The sequence below is a fragment of the Pipistrellus hanaki genome (genome assembly GCF_964339955.1).
Source record: "Pipistrellus hanaki genome assembly, chromosome: 5".
Taxonomy (NCBI): Eukaryota; Metazoa; Chordata; class Mammalia; order Chiroptera; family Vespertilionidae; genus Pipistrellus; species Pipistrellus hanaki.
Window position 1 is genome coordinate 91,476,132 of NC_140507.1, and position 25,967 is coordinate 91,502,098.

A 25,967-nucleotide genomic window follows, 5' to 3' on the forward strand; every position below is an offset into this window, starting at 1 on the left:
CTTCATCTTGAAATCGGGGATAATATTACAGACTAACTCGGTAGGTTGTCCAGAAAACTGCTTCCATAGTTGGGCAGAGAAAACTTGTGAAATTGAAGGGCAAATACCCATGAGGCTGCAGGGGAGCAAAGACGAAGGTGGGAGGGTTGATTCTAGAAATGGTGTCTGGATACCTGTAACTGGCTGACCTTTGGACCTGGTGCTAGGGATGAAACGGGCAAGGCTGTTGTCCTCCATGGAAGGGGGGGGATGCAGAGAAACTGGCCTGTGAATATTTACAGTGTGACTCCAGTGCTTTGCTATGAATGTGAAACGTAAGAACTACCTGTATGTATTGTACAAATTTTTGTTAGAGAACTAGGAATGGAATTAGGAACTTGACTGGTGTGGGTTAAGTGGTCAGGGGAAAACGTTACAGAGGAATTGATGTTTGAATCTTAAAGGACTATTAGGAGATTGGCAGGCTAAAGGTACATTCTCAGTCCTGAAGGAGTTCAGTTTAAATCGGGGGCTTTAAGGGATTAAGTGGTGAAGTTGATTGGGATCAGATCAAACAGGCCCTTTTGGAATTTGAACTTCACCTCTAAGTGCTGGGGAAGGAAGTAAGAAGGGGTTCAGATATGTGTTTGTTAGAGATCACACTGATAACATACATCATAACTAGTGAGTTAAAACAGAGGATGGAAACAGATCAGCATGACGTTATCTCAGTAATCTAGGTTAAAAAATGAGTTGAACTAAGATAGAGGTGGCCTGGAGGGAGATGTAGAAAGTAGAATCAGTAGAACTCAATGTCTGGTCACTTGAGAAGACAAGGATTGAGCCATGCACCTAGTAGGAGAGCATGGGAGGAAGGGAGGAAGGAAAGAGCCAGGTTTGGAAGCTATCCTGTCTGGTATCTATGTGGAGATTCCCGGTTTACAGTTGTATACGCAAGTCTAGAACACAGGCGAGTGGGCTGGGCACAAAGAAGATTATCTGGGAAATGTTTACCCAGTAAGCATTCCAGTGCCTACTCTGTGCCAGGTTGTCAGGCTGCAGCTCAGGCGCCGAGAGTAGACAGCAGTGAAAAAGGTGAAGACCCTGCCTTGACCGGTGTTGTTTGGTGGTTAGAGCATCAGACCACACACCAAAGGCTCTCAGGTTCAATTCCCAGTCAAGGGCACGTGCCTGAGGCATCCAATTGATGTGTCTCTCTTACATGAATGTTTCTCTCTCTTTCTCCTCCCTTCATCCCTTTCTTCCACTCTCTAAAAATCAATGAAAAAAATATTCTTGTTGAGGATTAACAATAACAAAAAGGGGTGGAGGCCCTGTATTCATCATCACTGAAGGAATAGACATGAGAGGGAGCAGATTACAAGGAGTGGCCTGGAGGCAGGAACAGGTCCAGAGACAGTTAAGTGGGCCTTGAAGGGAGAAGACACTGTTTAGAGAAGAGAGGAGTGGTCGATTGCGCTCAGTGCCTCAGAAAGGTCAAGTAAATATAGTTTGGTATTTAATACTTATCCCTTGTATTTAAGAATCAGGAGGTCACCTTGGTGAGTATGACAAAGTAGAGACCCGTTTTTTGATGAAATTCTGAAGGGAACGAAGAGGATTAGCTGAACAGTAAGAATGTTTCCAGAGGTGCTTCACAGGCCCCCAGGGAGTGGCTCTGCTGCCTCCTCCGCTGCTTTTTTTAGATGAGGAACCAAACTTCTCAAGATGTTTAGTAATTTGCCTGTGAGCACACAACAGTTAAGCAACCAAACTCAAGATTCAAACCTTGTCTAGCTGTGCTCTTAACTGTGCTTAAATGCTATCTATAGTGGGAGGGAGGTTAAAAGATGGGAGATACAACACTAAGCATTTATTAGTGCTGAGGGGAGAAAGAACTAATAAAGAGGGGGATGAATGGAAAATAGAGGAAACGGTGGTGATTGAATGAACAAGGACTTTGAAAAGGATGGAGGGGGGTGGGGTAGAGAACCCAGGTGAAGGGGTCGGCTTTGGGAGAGAAGAACGTCACTCTATGCATAGTCCCTTAAGCGAGAATTTCCCTCAGTTGGAAGATCATGGTTTTAGGCTCTCAGGAAACTTGAATGATACATCTTTTTTCATATTTGTGTGTGAACTAGAGGCCTGATGCACGGAATTCACAGCAAGAGTGGGCCTTCCTTCCCCTGGCCGCGGGCACCGGCTTCCCTCCAGGCACCAGCAGGATGTCCAATCTAATTAGCATATTATGCTTTTATTGTTATAGATGCCTGGCTGGATTCATAGAATAAGAGTTCCAGAAGGCCCTAGCTGGTTTGGCTCACTGGATAGAGCGTCGGCCTGGGGACTGAAGGGTCCCAGGTTCGATTCCGGTCAAGGGCATGTACCTTGGTTGCGGGAACATCCTCAGTAGGGGGTGTGCAGGAGGCAGCTGATCTATGCTTCTCTCTCATTGATGTTCCTAACTCTCTATCCCTCTCCCTCTCTGTAAAAAATCAATAAAATATATTTATTTATCTATTTATTTTTTAAATAAATTTTTATTGTTCATATTATTACAAATGTTCCTCTCCCCCACCCCCCACCCTCTGCCCACCATTGCTCTCCTCCACCAGGTTCCCACCCCACCTTCTGCCCTTTCCCCACCCCACATTGTCCTCATCCATAGGTGCACAGTTTATGTTCAGTCTCTTCCCACATTCCCCTCTCCCCTTTTCCCCAAGAATCATCAGTTCACTCCCCTTCCATACCTCTGATTCTATTATATTCAACAGTTAGTATTGTTCATCAGATTTTTTTTTTAATTCCCTTGGTTTTTAGATTCACTTGTTGATAGTAACGTATTTGTTGTTCATAATGTTTATCTTTATTTACTTTCTCTTCTGAAAGAACCCCCTTCAGCAATTCATATAATTCTGGTTTGGTGTTGATGAACTCCTTTAGCCTTTTTTTGTTAGTGAAGCTCTTCATCTGACCTTCGATTCTGAGTGATAGCTTTGCTGGATAGATTATCTTTGGCTGTAGGTTCTTACTATTCATCACCTTGAATATTTCTTGCCATTCCCGTCTGGCCTGCATGGTTTCTGTTGAGAAATCAGCTGACAATCGAATAGGTGCTCCTTTATAGGAGCTTTGCTCTTGCTGCTTTTAATATTCTCTCTTTGTCTTTTGCTCTTGGAATTTTAATTATGATTTGTCTTGGTGTGGTCCTCTTTGGATTCCTTTTGTTTGGAGTTCTGTGTGCTTCCTGGACTTGTAAGTCTAATTCTTTCACCAGGTGGGGGAAGTTTTCTGTCACTATTTCTTTCAGTATGTTTTCAATATCTTGCTCTCTCTCATCTTCTGGGACCCCCATAATTCTGATGTTGGTTCGCTTGAAGTTGTCCCAAAGGTTTCTTATATTATCTTCAATTTTCTGGATTCTCTTGCCTTCTAGCTTCTGCAGAGGAGTGTCTTCTGGCTCTTTATGTTCCAACTCTTTGACTTGATTCTTGCAATCTTCCATTCTGTTTTTAGGACTCTGTACAATATTTTTTATTTCAGTCAATATATTCTTTATTTCTTGTTGATCCCTTATCATTTCTTGTTGATCTTTTATCATTTCTTGTTGATTCCTTATTCTAGTTGATCCCTTTTTATATCCTCATAGGTCTTATCCATCTTTTCTAGGAAATTCTTGAAAAACCTTATAAGCGTAGATTTGAACTCTATATCCAGTCGCTTTTTGTCCTCCATTTCTTTCGTTTGTGATCTATTTCGTCTCCACATTTTCGCAGCTTTCCTGAGTTCGTAGCCTTAAAAGTCTCTGCGTTCTGCTTGGATGGGGCGGGGTTTCAGGGTGGAGTCTGCAGCTTTGTCTTCCGTCAGCCCCAGCCCCGTCCTTCAGTACTAGTTGCAAGCACCTCTGAGAGAAAGGTGCCCTCGATTTTCGCCTGCTGCCAAACAGTCTATGCTCTCCCCCAATGAGCCCGGTATTGGGGTTCAGTTCAGTTGGAAGTGGAGTTGGGGTGGCATTCAGAGCAGTCTGGAGCCCCTGTCTCCTTCCCGCCAGGGCAATCCCGCGGCACAGCCGACCGTCCCTTCTCTGTGCGCAATGTGCGCGCCGCCAGGACCTCCTTTCGCTGCTTCCCCGGGGTTCTGCCTTACAGCCCAGCTCCCTATGGATGAGCCTGGGTCCCTGGGCTCTGGCCTAGAACTGGGGTTCAGAGCAGTCAGAACTGGGGCCCAGCACAGTCGGAGCGTTTATCTCCTTTCTGCTAGAGAACGCCAGCCAGGCACTCAGCCTCCCTCCGCTCCACGCGTCTCCGTACCTTAGGCTTTTACAGCTCCTCCACGCTTCCTTCTGGTTTTCTCTTTGCTTCTCGTTGTAGAATTTCCAGTCAGTCGACTTTCCTGTAGTTCTGGGTACTATCCATTTTATATTTTAGTTGTATTTTATTGAAATTGTTGTGTGCAGCTGCGGCTAGGTGTTTACCTGTCAGCCATCTTGGAACCTCCCAATAAAATATATTTAAAAAAAAAAAATAAAGTTCCAGAAGATTTCAGAGAGAATTATGCTTTTCTTTAAGTGAGCACAAGTTTTACTTCAAAATAAACCTTCTTGGACCCTCTTTGGCTACCAACCAGTCTTTCCCACCCTCCTCATTTTTATTTTTTATTTTTTTAAGGATAAGAGCCAGGTTTTTATTTTTAGATTAAGGTCCGAAATACAAATGTCTACAGAATACACTACTTTTGAGGCAACCCGTCACATGGGATCTTGTTTCCCAAGGAGGAAACCAGGACCGAGTAATAGTTCAACCCCCTCAGGCCCATCCTTTTACTTTTTTCCCTCCTTTTATATAGAAGTTAACAAAAACATTTGTGTTTTAAGTGTACAAACCCTGTACAAAGTACTTGGAATTGGGGAAATGAAAAATATAAGGTGATTTCTGCCTCAAGGAATATACAGTTAAGTTCATAGCCTCCTCTTCCTCTCTGTCATTCCTTTAACAAGCATTTATCCTTAGGTACTGACTATGTATTTAAGTTTTTATTTCTCTTGCCATTTTCTACTCCTAATTTTTCTATCTCAGATTCTTTGCATTTCTGCTCCCATTTCTCAAAACAAAAAGCAAAAAACAAAAAAACCAAAGAGAAACTGGGGGGATTAAAAAGAAGAAAGAGACTTTAAGGGAAAATGTTTTCACATGTCTTCAGATTCCAAACTGTACTCAAGTTTGCCTGGGAACTATATACGTGTGTGTATATATGTACATATATATATATACACACACACATGTGTGTGTGTGTGTGTGTGTGTGTGTGTGTGTGAATGTATGTGTATAAAGGCAGCTACCGTAATAGCCATAATGACCTAACAACCGGTCACTATGATGCCCACTGTGGCCAGCAAACTGGCCCAATCAAGGGGTGGAGCCAATGGCCAATCTTGAGGCCCCTCCTCCCCTGTCAGCCTGCCCCTGATCAGACTCTCCCACCCTATCAAGAGCTGGGCCTGCCGCCTAAATGCCACCTCCCTTCTCCCCTGGCCAGCCGAGCCCCCATCAGCCCACCTCACCACTACGAGCCCATGGCTCCTTCCCCCAGCTGCCTGGGCCCTGATCGAGCCTGATCCAGGCAGGCCAGCTGGCCAATCTCTTACCATTTCCTCCTCCCGACAGGCCCAGCCCCGATCCACCCTGATTGGGGCTGGGCGGGCTGGACCCCACCCATGCATGAATTCATGCACTGGGACTCTAGTGTGTGTATATAGTTCTATACTCCCTGTAGATGTCTAGGGCTCCCACAAGGAGGCAAAGTTTCAGAGACCAAGGAATCCAAGGCACCACTCTTATCCAAGGAAGCCCACTCCCAGATTATTTCTCTTCATGGTCAGTTTTCTCTTTGTGATTAGTACTTGGGTTTCTGTTGAACATTATAATCTAGTAGAGACCTCTAGTAGTAGGGTCTCTAGCAGCTGCCAGCTGCTGGCCAGGTACTCCCTCCCTTCCCCTGGCCACCTGCCGGGGCTTCCCTTCCTTCCCCCGGCTGGCCCAACTCCCTGGTCCAACTCCCGGACAAACTCCCAGTTGAGGGGATTATGTGCATACTACGCTTTTATTATATAGGATTACAAAAGCCAAACATTCAGAGACTGCAAACTAGTAGAAGTGACCAGCAGATCCAGGTAACATTGATATTTGTACATTTTCTCTAGGCAGCACATTTCAAATCCCTCTCTATTAGCATACAGAGTCTCCTCTCATCTGGCATCTCTGCAATATCAACACTTTGCTTCCCAGCTACATTGCCTTTTTTTTTTCTTTTTTTTTTTCCCCCTGAAAAGAAAGGGAGCAAGCAGGCCATGGCTGGTGTGGCTCAGCTGGGTGAGTGTCATCCTATGTATTGAAAGATCACCAGTTTGATTCCCTCTCAGGGCACATGCTCAGGTTGTAGGTTCAGTACCCCAGTCAGGGTGCTGGTTGGGTGCTAAGGGGGGCAACCAATTAATCTATCTCTGTCTCCCTCTCTATCTCTGTTTCTATTTCTATCTCTGTCTCTCTTTCCCTTTCCCATTGAGGAAAAAAGAAAGGGAGCCAGCAAGAACCACAGGTGCCTTTAACTGCCTGGTTTGTAGAGTGCAGATAGGTCTCCTCTACATGGGGTCACTTTCAGCATAACAAACCAGAAAGAAGCTGCATTGGGAAGACCGGAGGGCTGCGGGGAAGAGGACAGGTTCAAATTTATGGCCCTAGTCCTTCCTGAGGAAGGTTCACTCTTTACTCTGCTGAAATCTGCCTAAAGGAGGCCAGGTTGCCCCAGGTTTGGCCTATCACCCACTTTTTTTTATTTTATGTTATTTTATGTATTTTATTGATTTTTTACCGAGAGGAAGAAAGAGGGATAGAGAGTTAGAAACATCCAAGAGAGAGAATCATTGGTCAGCTGCCTCTTGCACACCCCCCACCGGGGATGTGCCTGCAACCAAGGTACATGCCCTTGACCAGAATCGAACCCAGGACCTTTCAGTCCGCAGGCCGATGCTTTATCCACTGAGCCAAACCGGTTTCGGCTATCACCCACTTTTTGTTGTTGTTAACCTCACCAGAGGATTCGCTCTCCCCCTCCTCCCCCCCCTCCTGCCCCCCATTGCATTTTAGAGAGAGTGGAAAGGGAGAGACTGAGAAGGAGGGGAGGGAAAGAGAGATTGGTGGCCTCCCACACATGCCCCAACCAGGGCTGGGGATCAAACCTTGACCAGGAATCGAACCCTGCGACCCTTTGGTGTGCTGGCCATCACTCTAACTACATGGCCACAGCAGCCAGGGCCTCTCACTCACTTCTGATTAGTTTTGCTGAAATACAATTTTCATACCATACAGTTCACCTATTTATTTGTTTATTTAATCCTTACCTGAAAGGATATCCTCCTATCTAATAAAATATTACGCAAATTGACCATCACTCCACTATACCCACAAGTCATGCCCACAACCCATGCTCACAAAGCCAATCAGGAGCAAATATGCAAATAAACCCAACCAAGATGGCTACGCCACAGAGAGCAGGAGGGAGGCACAGAGAGCGGGAAAGAGCAGGAGACTAGGGTTGCCCCTGGCAATGGAGGAAGCCAAGCTTTCCAAACACCCTGGCTGGCTCAGGCCTCCGCTTAAGGTTACAAAGTTTCAATTATAGAAGATACATAAATCCAAACAGAAATGGCTGCCACCACGGAGCAAGCAGAAGGCTTGGCTCCACTACAAAGAAGGCTACAAAGTTTCAATTGTAGAAGATAGATAAACCCCAGATACCAGGGCCTCCGGTTGGGTCGCCAGGGGGTGTGGCTGGCCTGCAAACCACAATAGGCCCCTCGCCCAGGCTGCCCCACGCTCCAAGGGACACCCCACCCTGATCCGGGACATCCTTCAGGGCAAACCAGCCAGCCCCCACCCATGCACCAGGCCTCTATCCGATCTAATAAAAAGTAATATGCAGATTGACCATCATTCCAACACACAAGATGGCTGTCCCCATGTGGACACAAGATGGCTGCCACAAGATGGCCAGCAGGTGAGGGCAGTTGGGAGGGACCAGGCCTGCAAGGGAGAGCAGTTGTGGGCGATCAGGCCAGCAGGGAAGAACAGTTAGGGGTAACCAGGCCTGCAGGAGAGGGCAATTAGGGGTGACCAAGCCTGCAGTGGAGGGCAGTTAGGGGCAAACAGGCTGGCAGTGGAGCAGTTAGGCATGAATCAGGCTGGCAGGGGAATGGTTAGGGGGTGATCAGGCTGGCAGGCAGAAGCAGTTAGGGGCAATCAGGAAAGCAGGCAGGAGAGCAATTGGGAGCCAGCAGTCCTGGATTGTGAGACGGATCCCAGATTGGAGAGGGTGCAGGCTAGGCTGAGAGACACACACACACACACACACACACACCCGTGTACAATTTCATGCACTGGGCCTCCAATATATATATAATATATATCTCCATCCTAATAATAGAGTAATATGCAAATTAACCACTCTGCTACACAAGCCACACCCACCAGCCAAACCACCAGCCAATCAGTGAGTATGCAAATTAACCAAACAAAGTTGGCGGCTAATTTGCCTACACAAAGGGAGGGAGGAGTGAAGGCTGAAGACAGCAGAGAAGGAAGAGGGAGGGAAAGTGAAAAGCAAGGCTGCTGGAGGGAAAGCACTGGCAGTGCGTGCGTGCGAGGCTGGGCAGGGCGAGGCGCGCTGCTGTGGTGGCAGCGGGCGCAGCCGTGGAGAGACGTTGGCGGAGGTGGCCGCCTTCCCTGCCCTGCCCGCCGCAAGAGAGGGGGGGGTGGCAGGAGGGAAGCCCGCCAGAAGTCTTGCAAGAATATTCCTGCAACAGGGACCGTGTGTGTGTGTGTGTGTGTGTGTGTGTGTGTGTGTGTGTGTGTGTTTTAAGGATATGTTTTTCATTGATTTGAGAGAGAGAGAGAGAGAGAGAGAGAGAGACATCCATTTGTTGCCTCCTGAACAGGGATCCAACCCACAAGGTTAGGTTAGGGCAGCGTTTTTCAACCGCTGTTCCGCGGCACACTAGTGTGCCGCGAGATGTTGCCTGGTGTGCCGTAGGTGCAGACAAGACAAGAATTTTATAATTTTTCACTATTTTGTTTACTTAATATTTCATAATAAAGTAATTATAAAATACTTTCTTTGTGTTTATTTGATTCCTATTCAAGAGAATTACTTTATATATAGTCAATATAGGCACAGAGTTAAATTTTTTAACATTTTCTAATGGTGGTGTGCCTCGTGATTTTTTTCATGAAACAAGTGTGCCTTTGCCCAAAAAAGGTTGAAAAACACTGGGTTAGGGAATGACACTAAATCACTGAGCTACCGGGCCAGAGCTACAATTCACCCATTTAAAGCATACAATTTAAACATTTTTAGTTATTCACAGTTGGATGACCACCAGCACAATCAATTTTGAAACGTTTTCATCACCCCAGAAAGAAACCCTACATCTCTTAGCTTCACCTCAATAATTCCCCTTTCTAGCCCTAGACAACCACTTCTCTACGTTGTGTCTATATTTCCCTTTTAAATATAAATTTGGAAAAGAGTAATTCAGTACTGTAGTACACACTCAATTGAGTATACTTCTCATTCAAGTTTTTACTCCATTCAACCTTGTAGAACTGCTCCGGGCGACATGAGTGACCTTTGAGTTACCAGACCCAAAGGATATGTTCAGCCTTTATCATTCTGAACCTTTCTGATGCACTTAACCCATCACTGTACTGTGCGCTGTTTCCTTATGGGCTCTTCACCCAGCCCTTTGAACTGATCCCTTCCCCTGCCAAACTGCTTTTTCTTTGTTCTCTATCTTACCCATGTATCCAAACTTGATAGAAACTTCTTTCTCCCTTCCCCCCAATATAAAATCCGTCTCTATTACCTGCTGAATTTTCTTCCTCCCTACCTCCGAAATCATCTTTTTCTAGTACTCACAGCAGAGTTCATCCCTTTTACAAACTATTTCTGCATTTTATTGGTTGGTCATGCTGGATGAGCCTTCTTCCCTAAAATCCTTTAGCCACACAGTCACTGTAATGAGCTTATAAAAATGCAAATCTGACTTCATCTGCTAATGTCCTATTAAAATGGCATGAAGCACAACACCTACAAGTATATATCTTTTAAAAATCTGTATCTGATCAAGCTTACTAGAAATACAGAGGATAAAAGAACTCATAGTCCTGGCCAATGTGGCTTAGTTGGTTGAGTGTCATCTTGTGCACCAGGAGGTCACCAGTTTGATTCTGGTCTGGGCTCATGCCCAGGTTGTGGGCTCCATCCCTAGTAGGGGATGTGCAGGAGGCAGCTGATCATTGGTTCTCTCTCATCAATGTTTTCTCTCCCTCTCTCCTTTCATCTCTCTCAAATCAATTAAAAAAAAATAAAATAAACTAATTAAGGACACTATGGGGGCATAAGCCAGCTATGGAAGTGGGAAACTCTACAGGACAAGTGACTGTCTTGGACAAATAAATAGCAAAGGAAAAAAATGGACAGAGAACTGCTACATATTAAAAGAGTCTTAAGAACATGTCAACTGAATATAGTGTGCTGGATCCTGACTTGAATAACACAATTCTAACAACAATTTGATTTTTTTTTTTTAAACATTCATATTCAGTTAGAGTGTCATGGTTATTTTTTTAAAGTGTTTTTATATTTTAGTAATACAGGCTAAAATATTTACTAAGAAGAAATGGTATGATTTAGCCCAGTGGTAGTATATGAATGAAACAAGAACAATGATGGAATATAGGATAATAATAAATAATTTTTTTAAAATTTTAATTGTAAAATACACATAAGTTTTACTGTTTTAACCATTTTGAAGTTTGTAGGTGAGTGTCATTAAGCACAATCACATTGTTGTGCAGCTGTCACCACCATCCATCTCCAGAACTCTTTTCATCTCAGAACTAACACTCTGTGCTCATTAAATACTAACTCTCCATTCCTTCCTTCCCCCAGCCCCTAGGAAACACCCATTCTGTTTCCTGTCTCTATGAATTAGACTATTCTAGGTATCTAATATAATTGGACTTATACAGTATTTTTCCTTTTGTGACTGGCTTATTTCAGTTAACATATTGTCCTCATATATGTTGTAGCATATGTCACAATTTCTTTGCTTTTTAAGGAAAGTAATATTCCATTGTATGTATATACCACATTTTATGTATCCATTTACCTACTGATGAACTCTAGGGTTACTTTTACCTTTTAACTATTGTGAATAATGCTGCTATGAATATGGGTGTAAAAATACAGGGGTGGGTGCCTGGCTGGTGTGGCTCCATGGTTGAGCTAGAGGTCACAATTCAGTTCTGGGTCAGGGCACATGCTTGGGTTGCAGGCTCCATCCCCAGTAGGGGGTGTGCAGGAGGCAGCTGATCAGTGAGTCTCTCTCATAGATGTTTCTATCTCTCCCTCTCCCTTCCTTTCTGAAATCAATAAAAATATTTTTTTCAAAAATAAAATAAATTGGGTGATGGGGCATATGAGGGTTTGGTCTATTGTTCTGTCTAGTTTTTTTTTTTTTTTTTTTTTTTTTTTAAATCAATCTTTATTGTTCATATTATTACAAAGGTTCCTCATTTCTTCCCCCCTCCACCAGGTTCCCACCCCACCCTCTGCCCCCTCCCCATCCCCCATTGTCCTCATCCATAGGTGCACAGTTTATGTTCAGTCTCTTCCTCCCTCCCTTTCCCCGATAGTAAATCCCTTTTCAGATAGTAAATCTGTTACTTAGCATTTTCTCATATCAATAATACCTCCACATGCCCAATGATACACTTCACACAAAAGACATTTTCAAATAGGTCAACCAGCCTCATCCAGGCCCCACCCAAGGCACTCACAGATCAACACCCCAGCGCTATACTAACTCAACACATCCAGATCTAAGCCTTCATCACTTGATTCAGCAGACCCTCAAGTTCCCGCAAAAGTTTCCAGCCATGTCTGAGAGGCAGCCTTGGGGCGGGGACAGGCGAGGAGAGAGCTGTTTCGGGCCTGGCTGCTCCGGGCCTGGCCTCTGTTGCTCTGGTTCATTCCACAACCAGCTGCTCCGGGTCTGGTCACTGCCGCTCCCGACCTAGTTGCTCTGGACTTGGCTGTTGCTGCTACAGGCCTGGCCGCACCCGACCCGGCTGCTCTGGGCCCGGTTGCTCCGGTCCCGGCGGCTCCGGGCCTGGCCGCTCCCAGCCTGTCAGCCGCTGCTCCGGGCCTGGCTGCTCCCAGCCTGGCAGCCACTGCTCCTGGCCTGGCCGCACCAGACCCGGCTGCTCCGGGCCTGGCCGCTCCCAGCCTGGCAGCTGCTGCTCCGGGCCTGGCCGCTCCCAGCCTGGCAGCCGCTGCTCCTGGCCTGGCCGCACCAGACCCGGCTGCTCCGGGCCTGGCCGCTCCCAGCCTGGCAGCTGCTGCTCCGGGCCTGGCCGCTCCCAGCCTGGCAGCCGCTGCTCCTGGCCTGGCCGCACCAGACCCGGCTGCTCCGGGCCTGGCCGCTCCCAGCCTGGCAGCTGCTGCTCCGGGCCTGGCCGCACCAGACCCAGCAGCTGCTGCTCCGGGCCTGGCCGCACCAGACCCGGCTGCTCCGGGCCTGGCCGCTCCCAGCCTGGCAGCCGCTGCTCCGGACCTGGCCGCTCCCAGCCTGGCAGCCGCTGCTCCTGGCCTGGCCGCACCAGACCCGGCTGCTCCGGGTCTGGCCGCTCCCAGCCTGGCAGCTGCTGCTCCGGGCCTGGCCACTCCCAGCCTGGCAGCCACTGCTCCTGGCCTGGCCGCACCAGACCCGGCTGCTCCGGGTCTGGCCACTCCCAGCCTGGCAGCTGCTGCTCCGGGCCTGGCCGCTCCCAGCCTGGCAGCCGCTGCTCCTGGCCTGGCCGCACCAGACCCGGCTGCTCCGGGCCTGGCCGCTCCCAGCCTGGCAGCTGCTGCTCCGGACCTGGCCGCTCCCAGCCTGGCAGCCGCTGCTCCTGGCCTGGCCGCACCAGACCCGGCTGCTCCGGGCCTGGCCGCTCCCAGCCTGGCAGCTGCTGCTCCGGGCCTGGCCGCACCAGACCCAGCTGCTCCAGACCTGGCCACTCCCAGCCTGGCAGCTGTTGCTCTGGGCCTGGCCGCTCCCAGCCTGGCAGCCGCTGCTCCGGGCCTGGCCACACCAGACCCGGCTGCTCCGGACCTGGCTGCTCCCAGCCTGGCAGCTGCTGCTCCGGGCCTGGCCGCTCCCAGCCTGGCCGCCGCTGCTCCGGGCCTGGCCGCACCCGACCCGGCTGCTCCGAGCCTGGCCGCTCCCAGCCTGGATGCTCCGTGCTTGGCTACTGCTGTTCTGGGCCTGGCTGCTCCCAACCCGGCTGCTCTGGACCGGGCTTCTCCGGGCCCAGCCACTCCGTGTCTGGGTGTTCCTGGACTGGCCACCCTGGGCTTGGCCGCCTCTGCCTCAGGCCTGGCTGCCACTGCCCCAGGTCTGGCTGCTCCAGTGCTGGCCGTTGATGCTCTTGTTCTGGCTGCTGCTGCTCTGGGGCCTAGCCACTGCTGCTCCAGGCCCAGCTGCCACTGCCTTGTGCCTGGCCACTCTAGGCCTGGTCGCCGCTGTTCCAACATTCTGTCCCTTTTTTCTCCTTTTTTTTTTTCTTTTTAAAAAAAAAACAAAAACGCATTTATGTTGCAATGTTGGCTGGTGCATTGAGTTCTGACTTAGTCTTTGATTTTTCAAGATCTTCTTTGTATTCTTTCTTAAGTAATTTTACTATCATTTGCTCTCACTTGATTTCTTCACATTGAGAACTTCTTTGGTTTCTTCCTCCTTGTCCTGGGAGCTCAGCAGGTTGGCCTGTGGCACCCCTTTGTTCTCCGTGGGCTCCCGCGCTGCTCCAGCCTGTTGCCGGGGTCGGCGCCGCCCAGGAAGCAACCCCCGTCCTTGGCTTCGTTGCCAGCGCTCAGCAGTCGAAGGCTCAGGGGCACCCCCCCCACTGGTGGCCCCGTCGCCCGGCTCCTTGCTGGCGCCCGGCTGGCCGGTGTCCGGCAGGGGCTCCTGCTCCTCGTGGCGTTCCTCCAGTCTGGAGCTTTCTTTCTCCCTCCCACTAGGGGAGTCCAGGATCAGAGTCAACAGACTGTCCTCTGCGCGCAGTGTGCGCGACTCCGGGGGCTCGGCCTTTCGCCGCGCTCCCAGGACTCCACCTCACAGCTCCGTCTCCCCCTGCCCGAGCCTGGGTCCCCAGGGACTGGCCCAGACCTGGAGTTCGGGGCGGTCTGGACTGAGGCTCAGAGCTGCCGCCGGAGGCTTTGTTTCTTCCGGCTAGGGTAATCCAGCATCAGAGTCAACATTCAGTCCTCTGCGCGCCATGTGCGCGCGACTCCGGGGGCCCCGCATTTCGCCGTCCCCCGGGATTGTCTCCCCCTGCCGGAGCCTGGGTCCCCAGGGTCTGGCACATAACTTGGGGCTCAGCGCTGCCGGTTCGGGGGTTCAGCCCAGGCTGGGGGTTCTATTTCCTTCCTGCTAGGGAACGCCAGGCAGCACCCAGCCCTCTCCTCCTCTCCGGCTGCGACCTCTCCGCGCGCGCGTGCGTGCGAGCGCGCAGCATGTCTCCGTACCTTAGGCTTTTTTTCAGCTCCTCTGATTTTCCTTCTGGTTTTCTCCCTCCTTCCTATTGTAGAGTTTTCAGTCAGTCGACTACCTGTAGCTCTGGGCAATGTCCACTCTACATTTTAGTTGTATTCCCTTGAAATTGTTGTGAGCTGCTGCGGCTAGGTGTATACCCGAGCAGCCATCTTGGATCCTCCTCTGTTCTGTCTAGTTTTGTGTATTTTTTGAAATTTTCCATTAAATCACAGCCCATTCCCACTTAATGTGTCCCTACTCCAGGAAGTCTGTCCTACCCTCCCTTTTCTTGCTTTCATTAATATTCTGGCCTGCCTTCATAGCTTCTTCATCACATCTCAGCTGGTGGGAGCAGAACTGTCTCATTTATCTTCTTATCCCCTGTGCCTAGTGCCCTGCCTAGTATAGTAAAAACCTGGTGCACAGCTGACTTTGCCATTATTTTGTGCACAGTGTCTGGCACATAGTACAGTCTCAGTGAGTGAGTACTGCATGAACTCCCGGGCAGCTCCCTTTATAGGGCAATCATTGGCATTAGCTGGATGAGGTTATAAACCTTTAAACCTGAGTGGAACTTTGGATCATCTTACTCAGGACCTTCATTATGCAGTTCAAGAAAGCAAGGAGTCTTGGGCCACAGCCATTTATTGATAACCTACTTTGTTTTCATGTTTATCATCAACTTTTTGAACCTCACATGGCTTCCCAAATAGGCTTTTTTTTTTTTTTTTTTTTAGAAAAGAGAATATACACGCTGCCTGCAAAATGCAAGAAGCAATCAATTTAGCAATTTTGTTTCTCAGTATAAAATGTAAATCCTGTCTGCTTTATAATAATACTAGTGGCCCAGTGCACGAAATTTGTGCATTTGGGGTGGGAGGTATTCCTCAGCCTGGCCTGTACCTTCTCCTTTTTTTTTCTTTTTCTTTTTCTTTTTCAGCTCCTCCTTGAGCTAAGGCCAGGGATGGCTGGAAACAAGTATCTAGGATTTATTTATCTTCTTTAATTGAAACATTGTAGTCTTGAGCAGAGGCCAGGGCCGGCCAAGGCGGGAAGCTTGGCTTCCTCCATCACTGGGGGCAACCCAAGCCTCCTGCTCAGCTCTAGCTCCATGGCCACTGCCATTTTTGTTGGGATTAATTTATCTTCTATAATTGAAACTTTGTAGCCTTGAGTGGAGGCCAGAGCCAGCCAGGGCAGGCTGGAAGCTTGGCTTTTGCCATCGCCAGGGCAATCCAAGTCTCCTGCTTGCTCCAGCTCTGTGGCCAGCTGCCATCTTGGTTGGGTTAATTTGCATACTTGCTCCTGATTGGCTGGTGGGTGTAGCAGAGTGATGGTTAATTTGCACGTTTCTCTTTTATTATCGTAGACTAGAGGCTAGGTGCACGAAATTTGTGCATGAGGGGGATCCCCTCAGCCCAGCCTGCACCCTCTCCAATTCGGGATCCCTCAAGGGATGTCCGACTGCCAGGGATCAGGCCTAAACCAGCAGTCAGACATCACTCTCACTGCTGGCTCCTAACTGCTCACTTGCCTGCCTGCCTGGTCACCCCCAACTGCCCTCTCCTGCTGGCCTGGTTGCCCCACACAGCCTGCTGTTCATTCGTTTGGTCGTCCTTCACTAACCTTCCTGCCAGCCTTGTCACTCCACACAGCCTCCGTTCAGTCGTCCGTCCAGTTGTTCCAGTCGTGATGGCCCTGGCTTTTTATATGTTAGGATAGGAAGAGATTACATTGTGTAAAACATACGGCCAAGCTTTTTATTTTATTTTATTTATCTTTAGATCTTTATTGGTTAGATTATTACAGTTGTTCCTCCCCCCCCCCCCCGCCCCCCATAGCTCCCCTCCACCCGGATCCCACCCCACCCCATGTCCTTACCCCCCCCCCCCCCCCACTGTCCTCATCCATAGGTGTATGCCAAGCTTTTTATTTTAAAATGCGAGGTACATGCTCCAGTGACACCAGCTGTGGTCTTCCCAGTTGATAAGGTGCTGTAACTATGTAAAATACAGCCATTGGGGGAAACTGGGTGAAGAGTAACAGGAGACCTCTCTGTAATCTCTGCAACTTCCTATGAATCTATAATTCTTTACCTAAGGATATGTTCCATTTATTTTAGAGAGAGGAAGGGAGAGAGAGAAATATCAAATGGTTACCTCTTGGACATGCCAGACTAGAGATGGAACCCTCAACCGAGGCATGTGCCCTGACATGGAATTGAGCCTGCACCTTTATTTATTTTATTTTTTATTTATTTTGGTGCACAGGACGACACCTTAACCAACTTAGCTACCTAGCCAGGGCATGAATCTGTAATTCTTTAAAAACAAAAAGTTTAAAAAGGTGATAGATAGTAAAATGTCTAGGTGCCAAACTAAAGTCTTCTGGAAAAGGCAGTTCTGAGTAATACACTGTTGTTGATATGTCCTTACAGGCGATTCATGGCAAGGACTAGTGCTTGCAGATCTCTCTAGTGCATCCTATGCTCCTAAATCTTTGAGGCACCAAACTACAATAGTAAGATAAATAATGTCTTTAAAATGGGAATCTTAGTAGCAGATTATAGATAGTTCTGTGATAGTTTTTCTTTTCCTTTAAATAGTTTACAAAGGAATGCTTGTGGCACTGGTATAGGGGGTTTCCTCATAACACAGCCTGTTTTTCTGGTGAGGACACCTTGATGCAGCTCTTTGTGCTTGATCTAGGGGAGGTGCTTTTTGTCTTAAGTTGAAGCTCTGACTCACTCCCTGCTGCTCCTGAGTCCTCTTAGCTTCCCAGGTGAAAGTGGGATTAAATGGAGCCTCACCTCAGTCTGACGGGGAGGGCAGGGCTGTGGGCATCAGCAGCAGCTCCTCCTCAGTCCTCAGGAGATCTCATGGAGCCTCTGACCTCCAGCAGCCATAAAACAGGAGCAGCAGCACCCAGTCTTAGGGTGCCTCTGGAGGTGGGCTAAGTTTCTGAAAGACATTGGGGAACATAAGTACAGGTGTAAAAGTGCTCAGCGAGGCCCCCTGGGAAGTCATGACTTGTCCCAAATTCATGTCTTATTAAAGTCGCTACTTGACTTGGATTTTCATCGAAATCATTGAAACCTTGAATGTTACATAAAAATGGGCTCACTTTACCTAAAGAGGTTCTTTTCCTACACAGGGTTCCTGAGGATCCTGAGTGTATGTGCAGTGTGCTAGAAGAACTCAGCATGGTATTAGGTTGAAATTGCCAATAGATAACCATTGTTACCTTAAAAAGACAGGATTTTCTCTGTTTCAGCCTATGTTTTGAGGAGTTTCAATGAGCCGCAACACTGATGTGGTTGGAGAGTTGGTGGGGAGTTACACTAGTGCCAGGACAGCAGAGCTAAGCTCAGAGCCATAAGACCTGAGGCAACAAGGTGCGTTAGGCAGAAGAGTGAGTGGATAAGATTTGCCCTTCGGCATGAACTCTGTGACCGCAGGTGAAGGAAGGGGGTTGTGACAAGATAGCTTTAGACAAATTAGAGTAATTCCAGTCAGTCAGGAGGCAGCCAGTGCGGTAGAGGTTAGAGTAATTGCAGTCAGTGAAAGGAGAGAAGCGTGTGGATTCTAGAAATGCTAAGGAGGTGGACTCGATAGGAGTGGGTACTGACAGTGCAGGGACTAGAGGAGGAGGGGCGAGAGTGGCTCCCTGCTTCCAGTTTGCTTTACTGGATTGATAGTCATGACATTCTCCAAGGAGGAACAGAGGAAAGGCAGATAGGACTAGGGAGACACTGCTTCAGGTGTGTACAGACTTAATGTTAGGTATCTGTGTACCCCCTAGGAGAGCAAACCAGATTCCGTGAAGGGAGCCGAGTCCGATGCAGTAGCAGAAAACCTGTATTTTGGACTAGTCTGAGCTCTGTCCCACTTACACTAACAACTGCATGTTGGGAGAGAGGAACAATTTCAACATCATAATGGGTTTTATAGGGGTGGTGATGTCACTGCTTTGGCTGACCCTGATTGGTTGGGTTAGGGCTAGGGTCCAGTTACACAAAATGGAGGATAGCTCCGCCCTGCCTACAGTACAAAATGGAGTCAGGAGTTGCCCCGCCCCACCCTGCCTTCTCAGTAGGTAGTTGGACAGACAGGAGTCTGGAACTCTTAAACGTGGTTAGGTTAGAGATAGCACATTCCTTCTCTGCTTTTCATTCTAATTGTGGGAGCTGTGCCCATTCAAAGAGTGCCTTCAGTGGGGGAATTAACAAGAAGATAGGATAGAGAGGAACTGTGGGGCAGGAGTAGGTGTCAGAGATGAGCTACCCCTAAGAAGATAGAGGGGAAAGTTTTCTGGCCCTGGCTGGTGTTAGGTGGTTAGAGCATAGGGCAGGCCCACACACTGAAGGGCCTCAGGTTTGCTCCCGGTCAAGGGTTCATACCTGGATTGCAGGTTTGATCCCCAGCCCTGGTCAGGGTGTGTTCAGAAGGCAAAGAGTGTCTCTCTCACATTTCCATTTTTCTCTTTTCCATCCTCCCCTATCCTCCCCTTCACTTCATAAAACAATCAGTGGGGAAAAAATATCCTCAGGTGAGGATAAACAAGCAAACAAACTTCAATTTTGGGCCAAGAAAGGAGCCAGTGCAAAGGCCCTGAGGCAGAATGAGCGGCACTTTTGAGGAACTGAAAGAAGGCCAGTGTGACTCAAACTTGATGCACAATAGGGAGGGCCCATGAAAAGAGGCCAGGGGGAGGGAGGGCTGGCAGACCTGCACTGGGTCCCTGGGAAGCTGGGTTTATTCTGATTGTGATGTTCAGTCACAGGGATTTGAAGACGTGGGAATGGAGGAGATCACTGGTAGTGTGTGCATAGTGAAAAGAGGAGAGGTCTCTGATATTATTTGAAGGGAGACCTACACCCACCTTAAATGAGTCAGAAGAAACAACCATAAATGTAGAAGAGAAAGAAAGGTAATGTAAAGAAATATAAGAAAAGAGCTTTAAAGATGGAAGGAATTATTAAGTGGCAAATGAACAGAAAGGGAGAGGGAAAGACTAAAGATGTAGGCTGCGTGTGTGTGGTTTTTAAAAAAAAATAATAAATTTTTATTGATTTCAGAGAGGAAGGGAGAGAGAGAGAGAGAGAAACATCAATGATTAGAGAGAATCATTGATTGGCTGCCTCCTGCATGCCCCCTGCTGGGGATCAAGCCCGCAACTAGGGCAAGTGCCCTTGACCAGATTCAACCTGGGACCTTTCAGTCCACTGGCTGATGCTCTATCCATTGAGCCAAACCGGACAGGGCTGTAGGCTGCATTGAACAGCATGAAGATCATTGCTGGCCTTGGAGAAAGCAGCCCTCCTAAACCCTCCCTTTCTTTACCCACACATCCAACACCCAGTCAGTTCCCAGATAGAGGAAGGAGGAGGGAAAGTGAATGCCCAGTGAAAAGGGGCAGGGAGCACTGGTGGCTGCCCCTGGTGGCTGACAGCGTGTAAGGAGTATTGATGAGAGAGCCACCCTTGTCTTATCCAGCTGCCTCTGTGTGCTAACTCGGAGTGAAGAGTATAGGTGTTATCATTTGGGGAGTGTGACTGCAGAGCACACTGGGGGATGGTGGAAGAGAGAGGAAGTAGAGGGACTGTTATGTAAGCCTAGTGGGTCAAGCAGGGTGTCAGGATGTTGATTTAATGTCCACAATGTGTGGCAACTCCAGCTTGACTGGGAGCAGTGTTGATATGTGGGGGCCCCTCTTTCAGCACAGGCTAGGGTGGGAGGCAAGCCTTCAGGGTTCATTGCTGCAAGACTGACTGGTGGGCATGTGGGGCCTCCAGTTTACTGTCAGGCATGCAGCATCCTTCAGCAAACTCCCTTGTGAAGGAAACAAGCACCAGATTGTTTTACCCCCAAACGGGATCCTCCTGGAGCCCTGTGCACGGGAGTGGCCTCCCCTCTGAGACCACTTGGTAGTTAAGACAGGAACCTCTGGGCTGAGCACCCAGGAATACCCCATTATGCTGAAGAAAGCATGTGCATTTGTGCATGGCAGCCGGTCTGTGTACTTACCAGTGATTACTGTGTCCGTTCTTAGGTAATCTGTTCAGGCCATTTTCCCATCTCTTTTATGAATTCCTGGAGACTAGGCTCCCTTCAGTGCCCTGCACACATCAGGCACTCCCGCATATGCACAAGGCTTAAAAATCTGCCAGCTCACCACGTTTCACACCCCACCCCCGCCTACATCAATGCAGTTAAATTCTGAGGGGGGTTGAGAAAATGGCCTGGTGCTTCCTTTGGGTAAATGCAATTTGTATTGCAAAATTAAGTTGTGACTTTGGAACTTGTCTGTATCTGTTTGCATGTAGATATTGAAAAAAGAAGTGGTAGCTTTTATAATTGTTAGGGCAAAGAACGATTCTGTTTCTAATCTGGGGCAACCAGCTGACTCATCAAGTGTCTTGACCTTTTAGGTTTCCATCTTCCTCCTTAGGAAAATGGAAAACTAAGCAAGTTTACAGACAGCCCAAACATGACATTGAGGAACAAATGATTTTTCGTAAAGAAAACTAGCCCTAGCTGGTTTGGCTCAGTGGATAAGAGCATCAGCCTTCGGACTGAAGGGTCCCAGGTTGAATTCTGGTCAAGGGCACATACCTGGTTGCGGCTTGATCCCTAGTAAGCAACTATGTGTAGGAAGCAGCCAATCAATGATTCTATCTCATCATTGATGTTTCTATCTCACCCTTTCCCTCCCTCACTGAAATCAATAAAAATAAATTTTAAAAACAGAAAACAGCCCAAACCGGTTTGGCTCAGTGGATAGAGCGTCGGACTGCGGACTGAAAGGTCCCAGGTTCGATTCCAGTCAAGGGCATGTACCTTGGTTGCGGGCACATCCCCAGTGGGGGGTGTGCAGGAGGCAGCTGATCGATGATTCTCTCATCGATGTTTCTAACTCTCCCTTTCTCTTCCTCTCTGTGAAAAATCAATAAAATATATTTTAAAAAATAAAAAAATAAAAATAAAAACAGAAAACAATGGAAAGACTAAAAATTCAAGAAAAAATTAACAACCCATTTTGATTTCCTTCTGACAGATTAAATGAGTATAAATTTACCATCCCCAAAGGAAACTTGTCAAACAGTGGATCTTATAAAAGCTCCATTTTAAGAGTATGGCTTCTTTCCCTCCTCTCACCACTAGATGGCAGCAGGAAGCAGAGGAACCTACAAAAAAACTAAAAAGAAAGTAAACAGAGGGGTTGGCTGCGTGCTTGAGATTTGTTTCTAGAATCATGTTCTGCTTAACTCTTCCCTACAGTTTCATTTACCAAACAATCCTAAGTTTTTTCAGAGCTAATTTAGGTACCTAGATATTGATTTAAAGAAATACTCAGCCGGGATTTTGGAGCTGGCTATAACTTTTAAGAAATAAAGAAAATCTTGAAGTGGAGGAAAGGAATGGGAGCATTAGAAGGAGATTTAGGAGATTGCTCTTATTTTTCTCTTATTTGTTGTGCTTTAGTGCCTAGCGAGTAGTTTGCTGCTAAGAGCTGGTGTCACGGAGTTGCCTTGGATAGGAGCCCCAGGTCAGGATACTCCTGCACTCTCTCCGAAGGCAGATGTGGTAGGTCATTATGCCCTTCTGTGCAGCAGGGAAACAACAGCACATCCTGCTTCTGACTCCTCTGCAATCTGTTTAAAGATACGAGTGAAAATTATTATTTAGAAATTTGTAAATAGCTCAGTACAGATTCTTAGGGTCAGTGGGAAGGAGCCATGGAATTAGGTAGCGTGGGGGGTGAAGGACAAAAATGTAACAAGAGTAAACATAGCAAAGGAGCAGCCAGTGTGTAGAGGCTAAGTTTAGCACCTCTGTTAGTGGAGGAGTCCTGGCCGGACAGCTGAAATGAGATGGGAAAACAGTCGGAAGTCACTTACTACCGCTCCTCCCCATCCTACTCCCCGAAATCCCTGCCCCTGCATTGTCAGTGCTTACTGCTGTCCTGCTTGCATAAGCCACTCATCTTAGTCTGTAGCCAGGTCCCTGCATGTCCATATCCTAGAAGACTGGGAGCCCATGAGGAGGGGGACCACCCCATTTGTCTTGATAGTCCATAGCACTTGTTCCTGGCACAGGGCAGACTCTTTTTTTCTTTTTTGGCAGACTCTTTATAAATGAGCAGTTAAACTAATTTAGTTGAGGATATGGGGAAGCAAGAATATCAGTGCGGACAGACCTGTCTGTGATCAGATGGTCTTATAAGAAGTAGGGTTTGTGAAGGCTGGTGACTGGGTGCAGGGGAGAAAAGGAATGAGGCTGAGCAAGGCTCTAGGAATCTGGGAAGGGCTTTAGCACTGGCCTGTGCAACAAGGTGGAACCTGGTGCTGGTGGCCAGCCCCCACCAACCCTGAGAAAGCCTGTCCTGCCAGGGCCTCTATCCTAGTTAAACCAGCTTAAACAAGAGATGGGTTCGTTCCCATAGTGCAGGGGTCTTCAAACTATGGCCCGCGGGCCACATGCGGCCCGTAGAGGAGTCTGATCCGGCCTGCCAGGTTTTTTGGGCAGTGAGCGCAGCCAAGGTGTTACAGTAGGAATTAGTAGTTCATATAGTCCGGCCCTCCAGCTCTCTGAGGGACCGTGATCTGGCCCCCACTTTAAAAAGTTTGAGGACCCCTGCCATAGTGGAAAGGCCCGTGTAGGGCTGGGGCATGGCTGGTCTCTAGTATAATTAGATCCAAACTCACATGATGCCCATTTGTATCCTCTGGCTCTTTCTCCTCTGTTCCATTGTTGGGCACACCCTCACACTGAATGACTGAGCAGCATCAAGCTTGTGTCCTGCATAAGTCCAGGGACTGCATAAGTCCATCGACTGTAACTGGGTTGCTTTCCCACAGCTGAGTTAGAGGTCCTGACTCAGGCAAGGCCCCAGGACCAGGGAAAGGGAGAGGCACCCCAGAGAGGAAATTGGGGGGGGGGGGGGGGTCCTGAGTGGGGAGTGTAAACTGGGTAGGCAAAATCATCAGAAGACTATAGGCTCCAGGACCTTAGTTTGAGTCACCATGAGAAGCAGAGGGCCTTTTACTTGCTTCTGTGCACATAATCACTCTCTTCCATGTTTTTTAGCATCTCCATGACACGGTGAAGAGGAATCTCGATAGCACCACCTCCCCTCAGAATGGCGATCAGCAGAATGGCTATGGAGACCTCTTTTCTGGGCACAAGAAGACCCGCCGGGAGGTTCCCATGGGAGTAGGTGTCTCTTCCAATGGCCTGCCTCCAGCCTCCCCCCTCAGTCAGCCTGATGAGCCCGGTGCAGAGGCGCTGCAGGCCAGCGGGAAGCACTCGCTGGGGCTGGACTCCATGAACAAGAAATGTCTGGCAGACTCGCACCTCCACCTGAATGGAGGCAGCAACCCCAGTGAGTCATTTCCTCTGAGCCTGAGTAAAGAGCTGAAGCAGGAGCCTGTCGATGACCTGCCTTGCATGATCGCAGGGGCCGGGGGCTCCATATCCCAAAGCAACCTCATGCCTGACCTCAACCTGAACGAACAGGAGTGGAAGGAGCTGATTGAGGAGCTGAACAGGTCGGTGCCCGATGAAGACATGAAGGATCTGTTTACTGAGGATTTTGAGGAGAAGAAGGACCCAGAGTCTTCTGGTTCTGCCACACAGCCCCCCTTGGCACAGGACATTAATATTAAGACAGAATTCTCTCCAGCAGCCTTTGAGCAAGAACAGTTAGGCTCTCCACAAGTGAGGGCTGGGTCTGTAGGACAGACCTTTATGGGTCCTTCATCCGGGCCTGTGAGCACAGATTCATCCAGCCTAGGGGGCTCTCAGCCTCTCTTCCACACCTCAGGTCAGCCACGGGCAGAAAATCCCAGTCCCAACCTGATGCCGGCCTCAGCCCAGGCCCAGAATGCACAAAGAGCCATCTCCAGTGTGGTGTTGCCTAGCCAGGGCTCAGGAGGGGCCTCCGAGCTGTCCTCTGCCCACCAGCTCCAGCAGATCGCCGCCAAGCAGAAACGCGAGCAGATGCTCCAGAATTCACAGCAGCCTGCCCCGGCACCAGCAGCAGGCCAGATGTCCACCTGGCAGCAGACGGGCTCCTCCCACAGTCCTTTAAATGTTCCTTACCCCATGGAGAAGCCTGCCAGCCCTCCCAGCTACAAGCAAGAGTTCACCAACTCCAAACTGCTCATGATGCCCAGCGTGAACAAGAGCGCCCCTCGTCCCGGAGGTCCCTACCTCCAGCCCAGCCACGGAAACCTGCTGAGTCACCAGCCACCAAGTAACTTGAGCCAGAATGCCATGACTAACCAAGGGTCGATGCTGGACTATGGCAACACCAAGCCCCTTTCTCATTACAAAGCGGACTGTGGGCAAGGCAGCCCTGGGGTTGGTCAGAGCAAGGCATCCCTGATGTCTTATCTTCCCCAGCAGCTCCCTCATCTGAGCAACGAGCCGAACTCTATGTTTCTGATGAAACCAAAGCCGGGAAATATGCCTTTCCGATCTCTTGTTCCACCCAGCCAGGTGAGCCTGTGGCTTTGCTCTCTTTCTCTGCATCCCTGTCCTTACCCGGCCCCTGGGGAGCACGGGGGAGGGTGAGGGGGCCGCTGCAGTTGTCTTTTTTTTTTTTTTTTTTAATATTGATATATTTTATTAATTTTTTATAGAGAGGAAGAGAGGGATAGAGAGTCAGAAACATCGATGAGAGAGAAACATCGATCAGCTGCCTCTCGCACACCCCCTACCGGGGATGTGCCCGCAACCAAGGAATCGAACCCCGGACCCTTCAGTCCGCAGTCCGACGCTCTATCCACTGAGCCAAACCGGCTTCGGCTACAGTTGTCCTTTTGATCCCGGACACTAAATGGGTCTGGGCTGCCTGTCACTTCTTGAGCCAGATTTAAGCTCCACTACCTGGGCATGTGCCCTGGCCGGGCCTGGGCTGAGAATAAACAAAAAAGAGTAAAATGTCTTTGGTTTTAACTATGCACATTTTCGAGGAATCAGCTGCACTTAGTCTTGTGTCTCTTTTATGCGACACAAAGTAATTTGTGGCTGGATTTTGCCGGTAAAGATCAGACTTAATGTGCTTCTTAGAGGCTTCTTCTTTTTTAACCAGTTTTCAGATCTCTGTGTTCAAAATCTTTTATTAAGTTTTAGTAAGCTTATAACCTTTTAGGTGAGTGCTGCTTTCTAACGTATCTGAGTTCCGTGGCTCTTCAGTCATCATGCACAAGCCCAGCAGAACCACCTGTCTCTGTGGGGGGGAGGGTGGTCCGAGATGCCTCCTCTCTGGGAGCCTTCCGAGGGCTGGCCTCAGGCAGTAGCCATGTCCCTGGCTTCCTCTCAGACAGGCTGCACCCACTCCCTTTGCTCACTCC

At 48.6% G+C, this 25,967-nt stretch overlaps 1 protein-coding gene across 1 annotated transcript in view; it reads left to right on the plus strand.

The window, feature by feature from the left end:
- Window positions 1-25,967, plus strand: part of MAML1 (mastermind like transcriptional coactivator 1) — a 56,030-nt gene that overhangs the window by 19,030 nt on the left and 11,033 nt on the right. Inside the window, exon 2 of the mRNA XM_084885209.1 lies at window positions 23,698-25,110. Within this exon, the coding sequence (XP_084741335.1) occupies window positions 23,698-25,110 (1,413 nt within the window). The remainder of the gene's footprint in view (window positions 1-23,697; window positions 25,111-25,967) is intronic.